This window comes from Nannobrachium achirus (genome assembly GCF_963921795.1).
Source record: "Nannobrachium achirus genome assembly, chromosome: 19".
Taxonomy (NCBI): Eukaryota; Metazoa; Chordata; class Actinopteri; order Myctophiformes; family Myctophidae; genus Nannobrachium; species Nannobrachium achirus.
This window is the reverse complement of record NC_137826.1, coordinates 24,492,420-24,514,463: the sequence shown is the minus strand read 5'-3', so window position 1 is coordinate 24,514,463 and position 22,044 is coordinate 24,492,420. Positions and strand designations below refer to the sequence as shown.

The 22,044-nt window shown below is 42.7% G+C and overlaps 1 protein-coding gene across 1 annotated transcript in view; it reads right to left on the bottom strand.

The window, feature by feature from the left end:
* igsf9bb (immunoglobulin superfamily, member 9Bb) overlaps window positions 1-21,717 on the bottom strand; it is a gene marked incomplete at both ends in the record, with an annotated part of 140,816 nt that extends 119,099 nt beyond the window's left edge. Inside the window, one exon of the mRNA XM_080748927.1 lies at window positions 21,654-21,717. Coding sequence (XP_080605053.1) covers window positions 21,654-21,717 — 64 coding nt within the window. The remainder of the gene's footprint in view (window positions 1-21,653) is intronic.
* Between the last annotated feature and the right edge of the window lie 327 nt (window positions 21,718-22,044).

Here is a 22,044-nt window from a genome sequence, read left to right as displayed (position 1 = left end):
TAATTAACCCATTATGTTTTTTGTGCTTTTACCCCTCAGGTCAGGATTCAGGAACACATTTTTGTGTAGTACAGTACATGTACAGTATGTAGCAATATATTTGTTTTTGTAAGTTTTGATAATATTTGAAGTTTTTCAGAAAACTTAGGTCAGGCTTTATAAGGCGTTTTTAGAAATCGGCCTCAGGACTAAATGGGTTAACTACCAACTGCAAAACGTCATTTGTGATGTATTCAATGCATGCTGTATGAATTCAGGTACCTACACAGTACACTGCCATAAACTAACTAGCATATCATATTGTAGTTGTCGGGTGGAAACCTTGTATGTCCAAAACGGTTCGTTTTGTATTTATCATTTAAAAAAATTAAGACATTTTGAAAATAGCTGATCTACAAGCGTACAACGCCTTGCAGTCCGAGTATATGTTTGTATGCATGTACCGGTATGTGTATGTATATATATATATATATATATATTTACAAGACTACTATATACCAGTAAGACGCCTAAGGGCGAAAAACTACCTCGCCCTAAGGCGTGGTCACGCCATCTGTCTTGGCCATCTGTCTTGGCCATATATGGATTCTGTTAGTGTGGTTCTCCTAACAGGGCATCATCTGGGATACAATCCATTTTATGCCCATATATGGAGATCCCTAACAAAATCCCTTTTATGCCCATATATGGAGATCCCTGCTCTGAGTATCTGACTGAATCCCTTTTATGCCCATATATGGAGATCCCTGCTCTGAGTATCTGACATCACTAATCCCTTTTATGCCCATATATGGAGATCCCTAACGGAATTCCACCAAAGTATCAGGCCTTACACGTATACATATATATATACATACATACATACATACATACGGACAAGCTGTGCCGATTCTGACAGTAAACTGCGACCTACGGTCACAAAAAAGTTTTGTGCTGCGACAGTCTTGTATGATGAAGCAGGGCTTTATTTTATGAAAAAAACGTACAAATCTGAAACTTGGGAGTTATAAGGTTCCTGCCCGACAGTGGCGATATTCCTGGGCAGAATTTATGAGTAACATGGCTGAAGCTACGGTGGGGTATCTTATGGCTCGAGCCAATGAATGTTTAATGGGTCTGGAGAAGTCGGCGTGGAGGAAAGCTGACAGTGCATGCTGCATCAGTAGGCCAGCTGTAAGATGAGCCGTGGCAGGAGGACGATGGCCAGCTAAGGGTAGTGGAAGGGGAATGAGCCTCTGTGGTGCTGAAAGACACATGCAATTGGCCAGTGTTTCCCTAACACTGGCTCAGGACCCATTTGTGGGTCTCGGACCAATTTTTAGGGGTCGCGAGTAAATATCCCCCCTCCCCCCTCCTCCTTCTCCTATATTTAAAAAATCACACCCGTGTGAACTGAGCGGTGGTCGGTGTGTGTGTGTGTGCGTGCGTGCGTGCGTGCGTGCGTGCGTGCGTGCGTGTGTGTGTGTGTGTGTCTCTGGCCTGAACAACAGCGCCCCTCCCTTAACATGTGTGGTCAGAAAAGGTACTGCAGGCTCTTCAGGCTACATACAGACACGGACGCATACACACACGGCCACGTATAGGAGACGGTGTAACCACCGCTCAAAAAAGAAGGGGAATGAGACAACGCAGTGTTCTGAGACGGTGTACTGTGTGCTGTGCGGTACGGGACAGCTGTACAGACATCATTTATGCACTGTACACACCATTAAATCCTGATTGCTCGTTTACATGCAACTCAGAGAATGTACAAATCGAACAATAGAGATACAAATGGATACATTTTAAGTTTATTGAACTCTGTCTGAAGGAAGTAGGAACAGCAGGGTATGTCATTGCCACAAGGATATGTCCTACGCCTAACGCCTCTATACTGTATGTACACTTCACTGTATAAGTACCACACAATGCACTTTTTAATGTGCATCTTGAAGTTGCATTGATATCCAGAACAAAACACGCCTCTCACTCTCTCTCACTTATCTCTGCACTCTGCACTCCTCCGTCTGTTGTCTAGTCTGTAAAAAATGAGGGACTGTGCTGCTTGCCTTGTAAAATAAATGAACACATTCATTTGTCTCAGTTCAATTCAAAGTCTCCGTCATTGCCTCCTCTTGCCAGACAGACAGACAGACAGACAGACAGACAGACAGACTGTCTGACTGTTGCTGTGCAATACTCTGTAACATGTGAAGAATAGTGTGTTTAAAAGTGCAAATATTGATGAAGCAAAGTGAAACCATCATTCAAAGAATGGTTGAAACAATGTCTTATTCATTAAAATAACTTCCGATTTAACACTGGAGGATTTTCCTGTGTAAGTATCATTTCATAGCTGCACTAATATGAATATAAACGGTTATACGATTGTTACCCAGCCATATTGTTAATCCTCACACTGCATTGCCACTTCAGATGCAGCTGTGAACCTTCAGCATCACCTCGGTGACTTGGCTCATCATGGCAGCTGTCACAATTTGGATGCATCGTGCTGCAGCACCGGATGAACAGCCAAAATGCTAGCACGTTGTATGCACACTTAAAGGACCACTTCAGTTCACCCATTTTCAACATATTTTCAAATAATTGGTCTTCACTAATGAAAATTTTAATATGGTAAAAAAAAAACACAAGTAAGTAAGCCTTGCCGAGCCATGGCCATAGGGCAGGAGCCTATCTCCAGTTTCTGTAGCGTGAGGCAGCTTGATGTACAAGTACACCCCCTGGACATGACCCTAGTATGTCGCGGGAAATAAAATGCTCTACCAAAAAGCTACACTGCCTGTAACTCAGAGGAGGGCCTACAAACCCGTCTACAGTTTCAGTGACATCGTTAAACAGTTTATTTTTTCTTTCCCAACAACATATTTTTTTTTTTATTATTATTATTTTTTTTCAAGCGAGAACAATGGCTTCCATTATGGCATGTCAACTTTCCAAGAATATAAAGCCTGCTGTTTCTATTAGCTTGGATTCACCATCGATGATGTCGCTGGTAGGCGGGTTTCTGAACTGTCCACAGCCCTCCTTTGAAACACAGGCCAGGTAGACAAAAATGGTACCATATTATAATGAGCATTGGTGAGGACCAGTTATATGAAGCTAGGTTGGAAATGGGTGAAGTCGTCCTTTAAGACGACCTCTATTGAAGTGGGTATTACAAGGCGATGAGCTTCTAAAACCATACAGTGACACTAATGTCATTTACAGCAGCTAGCCAATGAGACGATGAGTCACAGACGGCGAGTGCTGACATTGAGATAAAGGACACACTCTAAAGCCAGATTTATACTTGGTTGTGTGCCGGTGACGGGCACCGGAAATAGCAGATCTACAAGCTCACAACACGCTGCAGCCTGGTGTATTGTGAGCTTGTAGACTGGCTATTCTCGCTGTGTGACGCAGTCACGCAACTAAGTGTAAGTCAGCTATAAGTGGTCAGAATTAATGATATACTGTATATGCATTGTGCCCCTTACATCCACCGCCCCACTGGAGGTGGATGTGAGCGATGACTCAAACCCTTATGAATATTTTAAAGTACATTTTGAGTGGGTTGCTTTCTATCCTCTTCAGCTTAATTAGAACATTAAGTGAGGACAAACTTAAAGCTGCAAATTGTCTTTAAAAGTTAAAAAGGGTGGGGGGGGGGGCTCTTATCCTTATTGGTGGTGTCACCCAGGGCCGTAGCGTGTCTAATCAGCACTCTATGCGAGCTCTCTCGAATGCGCCTCTCTCCTCGCTTTTGCGTTTTTTTGGCGTGAATTTAGTCGGTTTGGGCTATCTATAGCTAAAAATGGCCCTGGTGTCACCTCATCTGTTAAATAATGTTCTTTGTTGTTCTTTTCTTTAACAGTGACAAAACAATTGGAAATGACAAGCAAAGGCAAACTAATATCTACATTGTTGCACATGAGTGATATACGATATTTGATGCTGAAGACTAATGAATGATAGGAAACACTGACAAGACCTGAGGAGCTGACAATTATACGAAAGATGGAAATCAAGCGGTCAGCCGATTAGATGTATTTAGAACGAGCGACCGCCTGCCACTGTCCATTGAGTTCAATGGGCAGGTGGAGCCATCTTCAGAGGTTTTCAGCTATTACTTTCAATGGTGTGACGTCACATTCTCTTTCTATATCCACAACTTTCCAACATCCCATCGTGCATTGCGCAGGAGGCGAGCGGCATTTCCGGCGGCGCAGCAGAGTGTGATCTACAAGCTCACAACGGTTGCATCTGCGACACAACGTGAGCTTGCTGTTGACTTGACATGTATTGCATTATGTTCATATTTACAAACCATTTTCAATTTTCAATTTTAGGTAAATGATGGATTCTTCCCAAACAGAGGTCAGAGTGTTTTGAGCTCTCCTATAAAATGCATGGCTCCAGGATGAACCTTTGATCCTCACTCTGGGTCACATATTAATATATATATTTATAGATAAGATATCTGCCACCTAGGAGTTATTGTTGTACCTTGATTAACATTCCTCCTCTTACTGCCCAGTACTGTCTACAGGTCCCTGCTCACTGATTGGACTAAAGCCTTCACTGCCCATGGGGGAAAGGATTTGTGTGTACATCTGTCTTTCCATATGCTCCAATTGCAAGTCCCAAACAGGTGTGAATTATCTGCTAATGAGGCCTATAATTTAAAGGACATGCATTAAAAAAAAAAGTATTCCTTCCTCCCAGAAAATATATGAGGAAACTAGACAACTTCAAGAAATTGCAAAGTGTGCGTGCCCCCAACGAAAGTCGTCATTGCAGCAGCAGTGCCAGTGGCGAGGTGTTGGGTTGTCCTGAATATAATGATCAGTGGGTGTGTTGCAAGTAGATTCAATCAGGAACAATTAAATGATGGCAATTCAAGAGCAGTAGCGCTGCACTCAACCAAACAGTGAACTGGTCATTTTCACAGTGTCGTGGAGGAAAAGCCTTGAACATTATTTCTCCCAAGAGCAAACTGTCGTTACGACCATGTTGGCTGTGGTTTTCTGTCCTGAAAATAAATTGCATTGTCTTCTAAGTTAATTATATGCCTTAAAGTTTTGGGGTGAATCAGACAGGGCTCTTTGTCAAGATACGTGGCAGCATTTTTTATAACAATAGCAGCACAGTATTTACCGTAATGAAAAGTGGAAGACTACTGGGCTATACACAAAGCTGATTTAGTTAGTTAGTTTTATTGTTCAAATAATCCGTCTGAAGTCATAATGTGTCAAATGTCATATAAATGTCAGCAGAAGATTGTGTCATCCCCCTCCCCTGTCGCTCTTTCTTGCAGGTGAAAGACTTTCTAATTGTGCCTCTCTTTTTGTCATTTGTCATGACACCCTTGCCACCAAGAGCAGATGACATAAAATTTGCTTGGGAGGAAATAATCTGGCGCTGGTCCTATGAGAAGTATCCAGCTCACTCATAAACCCAATTCATGATGCAAAAAAAATAAATGTATGTCCATATACTGTACAATGCTATATTATGCTATGTCTGTGTGGGGGCGCAAAGCAGACCATGAGGAAACATCCACCTACTGGGAGATCCGCACATCAGTCATTTATTTGGCTTGTGCACACCTGTCCTTGTGACCTGGCTATCCATGAGAAATGTCTATAAATGGGGTTGGTGCGTTCTGAGTATATTTTGAGTACACTTGACTATGAAAGGCAAATCTCCACAGTCCACTGGACTCTTCATCCGTGTACTATACATGTCTGTGTCCCTATTTTAAACATTACATAAGCACCTTAAGAAACACATCACTGATGTCTGGCGATGAGGCAAACAGTACCTGGCTGCCTGGCAGTATAATAATCAATCCAGTTCACCAACCAAGCCTGTTATAAAGGAGAGGACCTATACTGTAATATGGGCCCATATTTTTGTCCATGCTAAACCCTAAACTTATTTGCCTTTTTTTACTATTTTTTAAAACATTTGTAAATACTTCAAATAGCCGATCTACGTCGACACGTTGTGAGCTTGTAGATCAGCTATTTGAACTATTTAAAAAAAAAAGCAAAGAAGTTTAGGGGTTTAGGGTTTAGCATGGAAAATAGGGCCCATAGTATATATTTTTAACCTGACTTTCGCCAGATGGTGGCAGCATTGCGTTGCATTGCTTTACCATCTGGGCTCGGTCCGGCAGAGTTGATAACACTCGTAAAGTCCCGGGCCGGACCAATCAGCGGCAGCTATGGGCGGGCTCTAAGCGGCTCTGAGCCAATAGAGTCTGATTGCAGCCCACGTGGAAACCCAGGAGGCAGATTCTGGGTGCAACGTCATGCAGACAGGCCAATATGAGTGGTTGGAGTTGGCACTCCCAGACTGTGACGGCCATATCCAATCACCTGCTATAGAATTTGAAAAAAATGGCCCGCCCCTTACATCGGTTCTGCCGGAGCGAGCCCAGATGGTAAGCAATGCAACGCAATGCTGTCACCATCTGGCGAAAGTCAGGTTAATATATTTTGTCATGGCACACAACAGAGATTTTGGAAACCAGCCTTAGAATGCACAAAACATTCTAAGGCTCCCTGGATACCAATTCAGAACCTCTGCCCCAAATTTATCACATGGGCCTGTTCTAGCGCCACCAGGAGGCCGATTTTTGCTAAACTAATTTTTGCCAGTACTCCAAAAATCACACAAATCGTTGCCATTTGTGAAAGTAGAAAGTTTGTCCTAAGGGTGGTACAGGCTGCATAACTTTACAAAGGCATTTCAGAATCAGGTTTATGGGGCCCTAAATTAAGACAGGGAAATCTCGCTCTTTCGAACAACCATCATTTCGACCGGAGGGTTAGCGACTCACCCCACGGAGGTTAGGGTTAGGGTAAGGGTTAGAGTTGGGTGTCGAAAAGATGACATGTAGAAACAGCGAAGCGCTCCCAATTAAGACAATAATACAAATGATGTGATGCCACATGAGAATAAAACAGGAGAAGGAGAGAACAATAGAGACGAGGAAGGGGAGGCTGGTATGGAGTTTGGAGCCATTTTGGATGGGGAAGATGGAATGGTCTGGAATACCAACTGCCGAAGCAACATTGCTGTGTCTGCCATCATTTAAACCTGGCATCTAAAGTTAATGCCTCAGCAGCAGAAAATGCTAATGTAGCCTACAAAATGCCTTGCATTTCCAATGTGCTTGACTCTGGAACAAATTGGTATATTTGCCACAGATCACTGACGATCTATGCAAACTCAACCTCCTACGGTCAAAGAACACAATATGTAACTCTTTTCCAGGATTGGAGAGGATCATGATGTGTTACATGACATCATCCAGTGTTGGGCAAGTTACTTAAAATGTATAACTAGTTTACTATTTAAACGTGCAAACCCATTTTGAACCACCAACCAAGTGGGAAAATGCCTATAGTTAGTGAAGTTAGTGAGCCAGGTCGCAATGCCCTGTTCTGCAGACAGATACCAGAGGGGATGGCTGTATTATTACTAGGAATGGGCAGAGAAAAATAATATGATATGATATGATTGATCTGATTTAAAATATCTGAAATCTTTTCTCTTATGCCTTGTCGGCATTCTGCCTGTAACCTTGGGTGATGTCTGACTGAAGATTGTTGAAAGTTTTGAAAAACGTAATCTGCAGCAGTGCAGGTCTGGATCTTTTACACATCACTGCTTTTTGCTTTTCTTTTGGAAAGTAAACTAAAACTAAAACTAGAATCAGTGCTCTTCCGAGCACAGGTCTCCACCAGGCCAGGCGTCCTGGTGGTGCTATAATAGGCCAATGTAAAAAGGGTGGCATGTGTTCTTCGCCAATCTTAGACCTTTCATGGCAATCGGACACTCCATGCATGATTTGAGGCACTGTGTTCCAAAAATGTGTTTTGCTAAAGTCTACCTGCTGGTGGCGCTATAACAGGCCAATGTGAAAAGGGTAGCATTTGTTCCTTGACATAGTGGGAATATGTGTGGCAAATTTCACAGTAATCGAAAGCTGGGTTGATGATTTGAGGCATTTTGTCCAAAAACTGAGCAATCCTGCAAACTTTGGAAGCCAATATTAGCCAAGTAGGATGGAATATGAAATATCAGACGGATCGGACTTGATCACATGACTATAGAGATGCTGTATACTGATTTGCATGATTGTTGGAGAAAATCTGATGGAGCAATAGCAAAGAATGTGTTTTACATAAGTTGTAGCGCTATGGTGGCGCTATAAAAGGCAAATGTAAAAAATGCAGGGCAAAGGTTTATCCTTAGCCTCTAGGGAGTGTGCATACAAAGTTTTCCACTTATCGGTGGATTTAAAGGTATAAACACAAATTGCCCTGTTATAGCGCCACCATGAGGCTGATTTGAGAAATTTGAAGTGGCATTTCTTCCTCGGCCTAGTGGGAATGTGCGCGCCCAATTTCACCAAGATTGCACGCTGTGTTCATGATTTGAGGCATTTTGTTCAAAACGGAGCAATCCTGCAAACTATGGAAGCCAATTGGTAACAAACTGGAGGACGTCCTGGGTTCGAGTCCCGCCAGGGGACGCTGTGGGTGCTGGGGGCGTGTTTCTCCCTCCGCGTCATCAGCGCCCACACCCTAGGTGGGGTCGGCGATAGGGCCTTAATGTGTGGAGTTTGCATGTTCTCCCCGTTTCTCCTAGGGTTGATACCCTCACAAAAACATGCAGTAATCCTGGTCTCAATAATGCCTTCCCCTGGCCAGCCGGGGCGCTTGATGGAGGGGAGAGGAACTGGTTGGAATAACGTGTTCCTTCCACGCGCTACGTCCATCCCGGGGAAATCTCCTCTGTTAGGTGAAAAGAAACAACTTGGACTACTCATGCATTGAAGGAAGCATGAAGTCAGTCCGTTGTCTCCCCAGGCGTGGCAGAGGAAGAGCAGAGCCCAGGATTACATAAGCCATTGGCACTGGGTGAAAATGGGTTGCAAAATCGTGGGATAAAAATTATAAGAAAAAAAAACAAACTGGAGGACGCACGGACGCACGGACGGACGCACGCACGCACGCACGGACAGACGGGCGAAAACATACTCTCTCCCATGCCTTCTGGTGGAGACAACAAACAATAAAAACTTGAATGAATACTGACATCCAGTTCGAGCACGTGTACCCATCGCTAACTATAACTCCTTCGCCTTTCGTTCTGTAAGTCCTTGATGGACAATTGGACATTCTTCAAGGAGGACTTGAAAAACACTTTTTGGACAGATGCTTGATGACCCAGGGTTAATCATTTCATCGATCCTTCACCCCAACTTATGGACATGCCGGACAAGGGATGTAGGCATCCATAAACTTGGTATGCATTGCTTGGCTTGCAGAAGACTGATACGCCCAGAAAGTTCACTTGTGCAACCATTGATTTGTTTGTTTTAATTCAGGATTTGGCCTACGTTAAATAAGGTCACATTAGCCCAGGGCACCAACGTTAATGTTGCTGTACAGTTCATCAGTCTGAAGCTGTGATTGCGTGGGTTAAGCCATCGATTTGAAGCTGTGAAGTAAAGATGCTCTCATAGGAAAACCATATTAATTTTGAAGGCTCAGCTTTCCTGAAGGAAGTGACCACAGGCGTGGAGCTGGCCCTCACTCAAGGCAAATTATGTTTGCACAAGCATAAATACATAAAAAAAAAAAAAAAAAAAAATATATATATATATATATATATATATATATATATATAGTAGTGATATAATATAAAAACAATAATGATAAATATATTATTATGATTCTATCTCCACCAGGCCACTAGCAAGAGAACATGTTTTCGCAACTATCCGCGTGTCTACCCGTCTCTCTGTCTGTGGCTGTGCTCAGCTAATTTTGGATACCACTGGACTGATCTGCATCAGACCTTGCATAAACAGTCCCAGTAGGCCAATGAAGTAGGGTTATTTGTGAATCTTCAAGCAACACAGCATTTCTGAACTAAAACGTGTGAATCAACGTCTAGTAGTAGCAATAGACGCAAATACAGTAAGTAGCAGGTTGTTGTTGGATCGTTGCGGACTGGAAGGACGTGTCATTAATTTCATATGAAAAGAAATACTATTAAAGCACTGATCGATGACTCACAACTATCATGCCTTGATCAAATCTGTGGAGTATTGGAGCTGTGGGGGAGTAGTCTGCCAAGGTTAGAGCTGCTGACTGTATATGGGCCAAGACAGTGCTGGAAAGTTACAGTAGTGTCTGGAGCCATACAATATTATAGCAGCATGGATACGTTTAAGATACACAGGAAGATAACTCATTCCCTCTAGAGATTTATCTGACCCTAGGCCAGGACACTACGCACACTGGTTCTGATGACCTACAGTACAAGGCAATCAAGGGCATGGCACCCCTTACGTTAAGGACATGAGCCATCCCTCCCTACAACACCCCTTCCTGCACACTTACAGTAGGTCAGCTATCACCATTGCTGCAAGCGTCCTAGACTCTTCTCCCTCCTGGCTCCCAAGCTGTGGAGTGACCTCCCTCCCTCAGCCAGGACTGCAGACTCACTCCACACACTTTCCACTGCAGTCTGAAAACACCTCTTCCACCTGATACCTACATTATCATCCCTTAGTATGGGTCTGTTATCACCGTTGTCATCCCTTAGCTAAAGCTCAGTAGTCTGTCTACTGGCTACCAGGAGCTGGTAGACCCGTTATCACCCATTGGTCTTATCACTGCAAATGTGCATGCGCCAACACACGTTCAGGGGAATAAAAAAAAGTCCTACCCACGCTGGGATTCGAGACTACCAGGTTGGGAATAATAGCCTCTTACTGAGGACGCTACTGAGACAGAGGCGCCATCACCGAAATGTTTGTTTTATTGACCAAACCACAGCGGAGGTGCGCCGTCAGGCGACGATGAGCCCCGCGAGCAGTAGCGAGCACGTCGCTGGGCCGAGCGGTGCGCGTTACAGAGTTATGTGCCGTTATGGACAGAATTAGAGGTGTAACGATACATTTTATCAGCAATACCATACGCATCACGATACATGGTTGACAATGCGATACATGGACGATATTGGTTCATTCATGGTGATACGATACGATTCGATTCAATGATTTAAAATCGATATAGAAACTATTTCGCAAAGAAATGAAATCTGTGTAAAACGTGTAAGAAATCTATTATTATGGAAGTAAACACTGTGATTGTCTAGCAAATACATGGACATTATATTTCATATGGACAAACCCACCTTGACATGAACACAGAGATTACACTAGGGCTGTCACAATTATTACATAATCGTCTAATCGTGATTTTTTGAAATAATCGTGATTATTTTTCATAATCGTCATAATCGTTTCCAACTTTAAAAATGTTCATATATTAAAAAAAAGGTCAGAAATAGTGGAAATAGCAGATCTACAAGCTCACAACGCGTCGCATCGCGACCCGTTGTGAGCTTGTAGATCGGCTATTTCCACTATCAATGTTCTTTTTTAAGTTTAAAGTTGTCAAATATGTCAGTAATTTCTTTGTATATTTAGGTCATGTGTCATATCTACCATGTGCAACTTAAAAGCCTAAAAGCCAAACAGAAATGTAATTGTCAACGACAAAAACACAATTAAATCGTTAATCGCAATTATTTGAATGACAAATAATCGTCATGTAAAATGTCATAATCGTGACAGCCCTAGATTACACACATTTATCAATAGACCAAGAGTAGCTACAGTACCGGTATATGGAATGGAAAGGTAATTAAACACCTCTTTTTCATTTTCCCTCTTAAAATTGCCAAATACAAGGCACAAATACTTAGTTTCCATACAATCAATTATTTGCATTGCAAAACGATTCGATACCGATTACTTCATTTTAAAAAGATAGGATACAAAGCGGTACGATATTTTGCTTTTGCAAACGATATAGTAGATCATTGCAAATTAAAAAGAAAAAACGATTTTTCGATTCAGTTACTATATCGTTACACCCCTAGACAGAATAGTTGCGACGGTCAGGTCACAGTTACTATCAAAACCTCGAATCGGTCTCAAGTCTTAATGGTTTAAAACAGCAGCCGATGTGTTCAAATGTTTGGATATGTTATGCTTTGTAATCAACAGGTTAAGTTGTGTTGTGTCTGTGAAATCTGATCTCCTTTATGTTACCAGGTTCAGCTCAGAGTAATTCCTATGATCACTCTTTTTGCATAGTTTTCTGTTTTTCACGTTTGATGTGTAGAACTACAGCAGCCACAAGCTGCAGCACTACATGTGTTTGTACTACAAACACACACACTACCGCCCTACATGACGTAGATTCCCAATGAAGCCTGGTGCACAGCTCTGTGTGTACACAAACATTAATCTAACAAGCCTGTACACTGGACTGGACTGGGACTGGACCGGAAAGCAACCCAAGCCTTACAGACACATAACCCTCTTCTAAATAGCTTGGACTTGTGAATAGTAGGATAATGTATAAGATGGAATCATCTAGTGATAGCATGAGAGAGCCGAGATGGCTATGCCACTGGTCTAGGGAGTACTGGCTTCACATTTCTGCCGCAAATCCTCGACGCTGACTGAGCCCAACTTTACCCTAACCCTAACCCTTGAATGCATTGTTCCTCCTCAATTCCTATGCCCTAGGGACCCATAAGGCTGGAAACACACCCACTCCCATGGCATGGAATAAGTGCTGCCTCATTACTGACCAATGCCTGCAGATGACCAGGACAGCAGTTCAGATGACTGGATACGAGATGGCCAACCTTGTTGTCCAGAGGAGGGCCAGATGGCTGAACTAGTTCCACCAGTGTCTTCAGCAGCGTCTTAGCTGAAATGTATGGCATTGCGAGGAGAAGAAGAATAAGGCACAGGAAATGTGCCTCCCCAGAAGGGTCACGTTCTAACCTTGAGTTTTCTCACTCCTGCAACATGAATAACATTTAGATTAGATTTGCAAAATTGCAAGAACAGAAATGGTAACTTGCTGAACCTAATACAACCACACTCTCTTGGCTATCCATGCACAAAAGAAGAGGTTCTATGAGGATTTACATGTACAAGAATATGAGGCATCTTTTGCCATCAACCTCTTCCCACAGTAATGCAGTCATGCACCCTGACTGGTGCACTGAACCAAAATGGAGGATGCTGGGGCCTTGGGGGATTGACAGCATCCCTCTGTCAATGCTCCTTGGCCCAAATACAAAGTTGATTGACATCTGAAGGTTGGTGACTTTTATGGAGTGTGCCATTTGTTCAGAGCAATAGGAATGTTTTTTTTTTTCTTTTCTTTTTTAAAAATCAATCTCAATGAGGGTGAAGGCCTCCCCCAAGATTGGAACGCATGGACTGTCCAAATTAGATTACCGTAACGCACACAACCAACTAAGGTTACTGAATATGAAAAGAAAGATTATTATTATCACTACTATTTCCAAGACCAGACTCTTTTAAGACAATGTGCTTGACTATTGACCCGCATATACAGTACAGATACAAACTGCACTGAATAAATTGTGAAAAGAGATAAACAATTTTGACGCTGGTGATGTGATTTTATATATTTTTCTCTTTTAAGCCCAAGTAGGTTTCATAACTCTCCTGCACATTTTAAATATCTTGTATAATTCCTTTTTGTCTGTATACTTCATTGTGTGTGCAATACATTAAGGGTCCATTTGAGATATATATGGACAAATGGATAACACAGGGATAAATGAACACAGACCATTTTCAGTACGTTTCCCTCTTCACAACATCTTACAGAAACTGCCTTACCGCAACACTCACAGCAAGGTTCACCTCACGACTGTAGTAGTTGTGACCGCAATTATTTTCACAACCGACAGTTGGAGCTGTCAATGTCACTTCTCAGCTTGACTGCACACTGGATCAACTCAACTTTTAATTTACAAAGGCAGAGTCTATCCCATTGGCGGTACGGATGGTTCTGCTCTGAGCACACTGAAGTTTAGTGTAGTGGAAGGGTATTTTTAGAGGATAGAAACCACACTGTCAGTCAGTCAGTACTGAGTGTCCAAAATGTTCCAGCACAAACAAAGACCTGCTCACAGTTCATCACAGATACATGCTTGTTATACTTTGTGGTGAAAAGGAAAGGCTACTGTACTGACAAAATAATTATTATACAATAGTATAGGCTATTTAATCTCAAAGTATTAAATGATAATTTACTCTATTGTTCAAAGTTTGGATAGATTTCAATGAATTACTGTATACTGACTGAGGAGATTGATACTCAGTAATAATCAGCAGTTGAGTTGTTAAAAAAAAACGATTTGACTGTTGGCTCATTGTGGAGTTGACGGTTGTTATTTTTAGAATTAAAATGTTTCAACTAAGAACTGCCAGTTTTAGATTGTTGGGCATTTCTGGAGTGTTGGCTCTGAGTACAAGAGGCTTTAGGCTGAGAATCGTCCTCTGATGTTTACACGATGCGTGACCTCAATCCAGGAAGCTGAATGCTGCTATTAGAGAAACATAACACTTTGTCTGCAGCCACCGGGCTTGGTGTAAGCCATCGTTCAAATGCTCATCTCCTATAAGGAGAAATGCACACCTACACACACACACGCGGGCACGCACACGCACACGCACACACACACACACACACACACACACACACACACACACACACACACACACGCACACACGTTCAATGATACCAGTCTGAGAGTGGGGACTTGAGAGAGCAGACAGGAAGTTAGCCTGGCGTTGAAATGCTGAGGGCATGGAAATGGACTCATGGTCAGGAATCCAGATATCTGTTCTCAACAGGTCTATGACAGGACAGTGAAAGATCACACCACAAAGGAATGGGGTGGAAATGTCCTAAATTGTCCTACGTTTAATTTCATGTGATGAATCAACGCTTTTTGTGTGTTCACTTTATGAAGTTTTCTTAATATCCATTCATAACTAAGCTTCAGCACCATGGCCAGCGCTCACCTATTCACATAGCTAAGCTTCAGCACCATGGCCAGCACTAATAACCTTTAAGACCGGTTTTCTGTAAAGTTTGTTTCTATGATCAGTGGTTCCTCAAACTTTTTCATGTCAAGGACCCCCAGAATTATATGTATTTGACAGCGAACCCCCACCTCAAAATATTTTGTTCCATGGACCCAGAGAAAGAAAGATTTGATTTATAAATGTTCACTTTAAAAACCCATCAGTTCGAAGTGGAGCGGTGCATTTGAACGGTGTGTGTGTGTGTGTGTGTGTGTGTGTGTGTGTGTGTGTGTGTGTGTGTCTAGGCTGCGCAACAGCGCCACTTCTGGTTACGCAGCGGTATTGCAGCTGTTCGTGCCGTATACTGTAGGGACAGGGTTGAGGACAGGAGGACACACTAGGTGGAAGGGTGGGAGGTGCCTTCACCGCTCCAAAAATATATATGTCAGTTTTTTTTTTGTTTCAGTGAAATTGAGAACAGGAGCGCTCGTCGTGTGGCGCGGGGCGGAACAAGCGGTCGCTTTGATCCACAACAACGACAACGACAACGTAGCGTCAGCAGGAATGATAGCTAGCGCATCACCCCACGGAGGTTAGGGTTAGGGTTAGGCATAGTTTTACTGAGGTTAAGGTTAGGGTTAGGGTTAGAGTTAGGCATAGTAAGCTAATGGCTAAACACAGCTAAGCTAGGCTAGTAGATAAACAACGAAAGAGGTGTCACAAACGAGTAACGTCAGCGACTACACAAGTGAATGGCTGTTGTCGCCATCTCATGGTGAATACGCAGAATTACACAGGTGCGCTGATAAGAGACTATCAAAGTGAATTGATCCAGGTGGTGTTAGGGGTGTGTGGTGAACGACAAAACGAGCGCTCTTACCCCAATCTCACTGAGTTACCCAAACTGACTGTAACATATACATTCTAAGATTTGCACAAACTTTCGCGATTTTTCAAAAATAGCAGAGCTACAAGCTTGCAGCGTGAGCTAGTATATCTGCTATTTTTTAATGGTTAAACCATAAAATAATGGTTAAAGTGGTTAAAATCTATAGTGACATGGATGCATTCCAGGTATTAATGGATTAAGCACCATTTGCATCACTCACCTTTCCACATAACTAAGCATTCAGCACCATGGACAGCACTCACAAATCTACATACTGTAGCAGCATAACAAGTAAGGTCGAGTAGCGACCGCAGCGGGTACCAGCTAATTTGACTATTTAGACTTACCTAAAGATTAAAAAAAATAGCAAAAAAGAAACACGTCAACATATATACATATGCATATGAACATGGTGGGGGTGGACATTAATTGACAATAAATATTGCGTGCAGGCGAGCATAATTGCATGTAAAGTTATAAGCAAAGGCTCTTCAAAGCACACGTGAGGAGGAAAAGGGCAGAGGAGATCTGTACATTTTGAGACACTCAGCCAAACTGATCAGAGTTTCAGGCGTGCTGGACATCAATTGAGCTGATCTACCACAACTGAACATGCTTAACACTGATTACAGGTCTAGTTACAGCAAGCGCCTGTAGGAGGTGTAAAAGAGCATAGTGTGTGGGTGTGGCAGGCAAGAGTAACAGCTTAGAGTAACACAGTGTGACAGGCAAGAGTAACAGCTTAGCATGACAGAGTGACACAACTGCTGCAGGTTTTCACACTAAACTGCTCCCTGCGGTCGCAACTACACTTCAGCACCATGGACAGCACTCACCTATATCCACACATAATGACAAAGTTGTGGCTATGTCAATCCTATACCGTGTATTGATTTCACATATCTGCACCGCTCTGGGTAACTTCAAATGTCCTCCCATGCATTAATGTAATGCTCATGATTTATTGAACACATATCATTATATTACTTTAACATCTGGCTCATTGGTAATGACATGTAGGCTACAGCTGGACATTGTTACACACAGCAACCATAATTCAAACCAATGCTGCTTGAATGCAGTGATACTAAATGTTGAATATACATTGCGGTATAGTGTTTGTTCTGTTTCTATGCAGAAGTAGCCTACTTTAACTTTATGTAAGGTGCAGTCGTACTGTTTGTTCCAGTGAACTATAAATGCACCAATGTATATGGTCTGTCTCTATGCAAAGTACTGTACAGTATGTGAGCGCAGTAGTACTGTTTGTTACACTGAACTGTCAATGCACCAATCAAGACATATTGTGCACCACTGACTACAAAGACGTATTCTTGTTCTTAGTCTTTACTTATTTTCCCTTTAGAAGGGATACAATTACATTAACCATGATATAATTCAGAGAGTGAGCACTATTTGCCAGACAAGCTGCCAGAAATAACTGACACATGAGAAATTACTGGCTGTAATGTTCCACCATCCAACCATGCAATTTAAATCCATGCTAAGAGTGAGTGTAAAAGCATATAAGGATTCCACTTTGGCACTTACTGGTCAGCAGGTTTATTAAAGCCACGCACTCTACAACATTCATTAATTGAATAGTGATCTGGGGAAAAAAATACAAGCAAGATTTCTTGAATAAATTATTCTATATTAGCACCCATTGTCATCACTGCTACAGTGTGCAATCTGTACAATTTCTTTGCTGGGAGGGGGTTGCTTGATCATCCTTCAAAGAGACTGACTGTGACTCTTGATGCAAAGAAGCATGCATACAGTTGCGAGCATGTAGGCCTGGGCTTACTTCTGATGTGATGATCAGTTAATGGTCACATCAAACCTCCACACGGGTATCTGAACCACACATCACAGTAGGATACTATACGACCAATTCAAGCAGGGCACAGTGTGCTCTGCAGAGTTATGCACTATTATTCTATAGTTTATCGGTACAAATGAGACACGGATACAAAAACAGAGCAAGCAAGCAAGGTAAGGATCACAGCACATCACTCAGAGCGACGCATGTCCATTAATCTTTTGTCTTTACTAATAAACAACAGTGTAGAAAGACAGGAAACTGGGAGATGGAGTTGAGGAGTGACATGCAGCAATGTTCCACGGGTCTGGGGATCCATTGAGGGTGGGAGAGAGGCCATGTGGGAAATGGTTCCGGTCTATGTCTTAACCCATTTAGGCCTAGAATTATTGAATGCTTTAACCAGTGAAAAATAGCAGATATACAAGCTCATAGATCTGCTATTTTTGAAAAAGTCGTGAAAATGTGTGCAAATCTTTGAATATGTATTTTCAAAGCGAACGTTTGTAACTCAAATTTTGATTTTTCTATTCTGGGTGGTCTCTGGAACTAAATATTTTGAGATGCGGGTCCGTGGCCAAATGAATATCATTTTGGGGGTCCTTCACATGAAAAGGTTTGAGAACCACTGACATAGTAGTCTCTCAAGAACAGACTAACTGAGCTCCAGTTAAGCGAAAAGGAGCTTTTCTTTGACGATGGCTGGCCAGATTGCTGACATAGAAACAAAGGTTTTTCAAAAAGTCTTAGAAGGATTCAAAAGACACTTATAGTCGGGTCAAAATTCTAATTTTCACGATTCGCTGTGATCTTGTACAGCTATTTTTCAATAGTTAAATCATAAAATAATGATACACTATAATGTGTACCCGTTCTGAATGGGTAAAGTGTCCCTGAGCAAGAGACTTAGCCCTAAATTGCTCTCTGAGCGCTGTATAGTGACGAGTCGACGACTGCTCCTCCAAATTTCACATATATGCAAATATGCAGTGGAAAGAAAAACTCACAAGAGTGGGGACTAAATTATTACCATATTATTTATAATCTAACTCAGAGCTCACAGCCAGGCATCAAAGCCTATGTGGAATGCACCTTAAACACTCGGCTATCGGCAAGCCCACTTTTTAAAGTAAATTATAAAAGGCTTAAGGCTGATTAAAACAGGAAAAGACAACACTTATATCATATCATGATACCAAAATCCCAGACGATATCTAGTCTCATATCACGATATTGGTTTAATAATGATATATAACCACCGGAAGGTGTTCCTTTAAGGACTCCAGATGAACTCATATGATGCTCACTCAGTTCCCATCCACTGCAAACTCTACCACCCACACATCTCTCACACAGCCCACATCCAGTCACTAGCACCGGGCCGTCTTGGCATTCCATGGCATATGTATTAGGCTACCCGTGTTCCACAGTGGCACTTATCTCAAAGCTTAGTCATAATTAGTGCAGTCCTTAGTCTGATGGAGCCAGCCTGTTAGTGGGCATACAGTATGTTCACATCCTGGTTAAAGACACACTGTTCCCTAGGGGGAGCCTGTGTGTTGACATATGTGTTAAATGTGCGTGGGTTTCGGGTAACAAGTGTGTTTGTGGATGAGAACAGACGGTTGCTGTGGAGCGTACCCTAAACCTCCATTAACACAGCCCACCAGGTCTCCCCTCTCCCCGCCAGCTAGCCATGCTGAGAGAGGGCACTTGAAGCATGGAGGGAAGTTAGTCCAGCCGAGTGTGTGGAAGAGGAAAACAGTAGGACGGGGCGGAGATGGCACTGAGGGCGAAGTGAAACAGATGAGATGAGTGGGGAGGGCAGCGCGCTTGCTGTATGAGTCAAAGCACAGAACAAGAGAGGAGGGACAGATAAAATGAGAGAGAGAGAGAGAGAGAGAGAGAGAGAGAGAGAGAGAAAGAGAGAGAGAGAGAGAGAAAGCACCCACTTGAATAAAGTGAGAAGAGAGTAGTAGTGGTGATGGACAGAAATAGAAGGTAGAGGTAGAAGAGAGAAAGCGAGAAAGAGAAGGAGAGAAAGAGAGAGATAGCAGTTTTTTGCACAGGTCCAGGGTAATCGCTTGCAAAAGTCGGGCGATTGCCAGCTGCCAACTTGAGAAAGCGGCACTCAGGCAGAAGGATGCCACCCAGCGAAGCTTTTGCTGATGTCTGTGAGTGTGTGTGTGTGTGTGTGTGTGTGTGTGTGTGTGTGTGTGTGTGTGTGTGTGTGTGTGTGTGTGTGTGTGTGTGTGTGTCAGTCTGTCTGTCTGTTCTTTGTGTGTGTTGGCTATGGATATCTGAAGCCTGATTTATACTTACAGTAGTTGTAAAGAACTTTTAGATCTGCTATTTTTGGTACAGAACGCTGTCGTACAATGGAGTATATACTGTAGGAGCACTAGCTGAACCAGTGAACACAGACTCAAGATATCCCAAAAGATACAAAACATATTCCTCCTTATTTACCCTGGTGACCCGCCAGGTTCCATGTGCTTGCTACATGACAGCGGACGACATAAGAGTTGTCTGATCGTCTCTCTTTAGGAAAGCATACTACTATATTGCTGAATGACACGTGCATGTCTATGGCATCACCCAGTAATCAGATTGGCCGAAAAACACGACTTCTACAAAAGACAAAACTGAGAAATATAATCGTAAATGTTTGCATTTAGGGCAAATGTGTAGTGACTAAATAGCATCCTTTAGAGGGTGTCTCAGCTATGATGCTGAAGTAACTGTCCCAATTTCCCTCTCCCCTTTTACTCTACTCTGCTCTCCTCTGCTTCCCTTTCTCTCAGAGATGACTCTAGTGTGTGTGTGTGTGTGTGTGTGTGTGTGTGTGTGTGTGTGTGTGTGTGTGTGTGTGTGTGTGTGTGTGTGTGTGTGTGTGTGTGTGTGTGTGTGTTGGGTGGCAGGTGGGGGGTGTCATGAAAAGTTAGTACATGCACCATTGGTCAGGAAGAAAGACACAAACAACATCACAAGAAACACATCATTGTGCCTCTGTCCTCAAATGTGTATATTCCCCAGTAGGCTGCAGTTGATTATCTATCTATTAATTCAATGACCAATAGCTTAGTCATTTCAAAAATAGGCTATTGGCTTAATGAGACCCATTTTGTATATTATGTTTAAAGGATGATTCTGTCTCAAGAATGCCTCAGATTACTTTGCTAAATGGACAATATAAAAGGTTGACTTTGCTACAGAATGCCAGTACAGGAAGTGCCCACAGAAAGTGACTACAAATCATTTTCACTGGGATTCACCTCAATGCAGTTCATTTTTTATAAAGAAGCACGCCTCCCTGTGGATGAAATCGGTATTTCCAAAGGAACAGGTCCCAAGGAACAGGTTCATCCACTCATACAATTATTCCACTCAGCAGCACTAGAGAGGAACATATTGCTTCTATGTTAAAATATGACATACATCTCTCAGAGAATATCGGATTTCAATATAATGACACAGCTGTCTAAAAGCTACCTCCAAGGCGTCCAATACAAGAGCAAAACTTATAAGCCTATAGGCCATAATATCAAACCAAACCCGACCGAGTAAAAGGAACACTAAATTGACACTACTAGTCAATTGAATTGTTGCCTGAATCGCACTTTTACCACAAACATTCTTTTTACATGTCAAGTGTAGAAGAACTGGACGATTGTCTTTACAGGGGCTATAGTCAAATTAGTTTCTGCACACGTAGTAGACCCTATATCCATTTAAACAGCTGCAGCATCACAGATTCATTTCAGATATCATTTATTAGCGTACCTGGTGAATCAGCCGGCAACCTTCTTTAGCAGTTGCGATCAGGTGCGGCAATTTGCACAAATACACAGCACAACTTCGTCATAAAAAGTGCGAATATTCTGGCGCACACACAACGCGTCGCCAACCAACGGGATCAATGCGTGTCACATTAAAAGGGTCATGAAAACTTGAGCAAAAATAGCTGTTGCAAACAAATATATTGCACTTCAACTCACCTTGAGCTGCCGTTCCTCGGGTGCTGAATACACTTGCTATCAAAGTCGCCACATACCAAATCATAGTACTATTGCCAACCAAAAATAAACCTCATCATATCTCAAAGTGCCCCTTCCAATAAACCTGTCATCGCTGAGTGGCCCAGGACGTTTGAATGAGCCGGTATCCTTTTAATAATCGTGCCCTGCACACTTTAATCATCCCCTCTCTCTCCCCCGCTCCTCTCTCCTCTCTCGCATCCTCTCGTCGAGACGGATCACCTGCACCAATGGGACGAGCGGCGGCCGACGCCAGATCACGAATCCGAGTCCGACCGTGAAACCAAGCCTGACAAATTTAAGCCCCGCGTATACTTCGCCGGTACGGGGCGCCGCGCGCCGATCTGCAAGC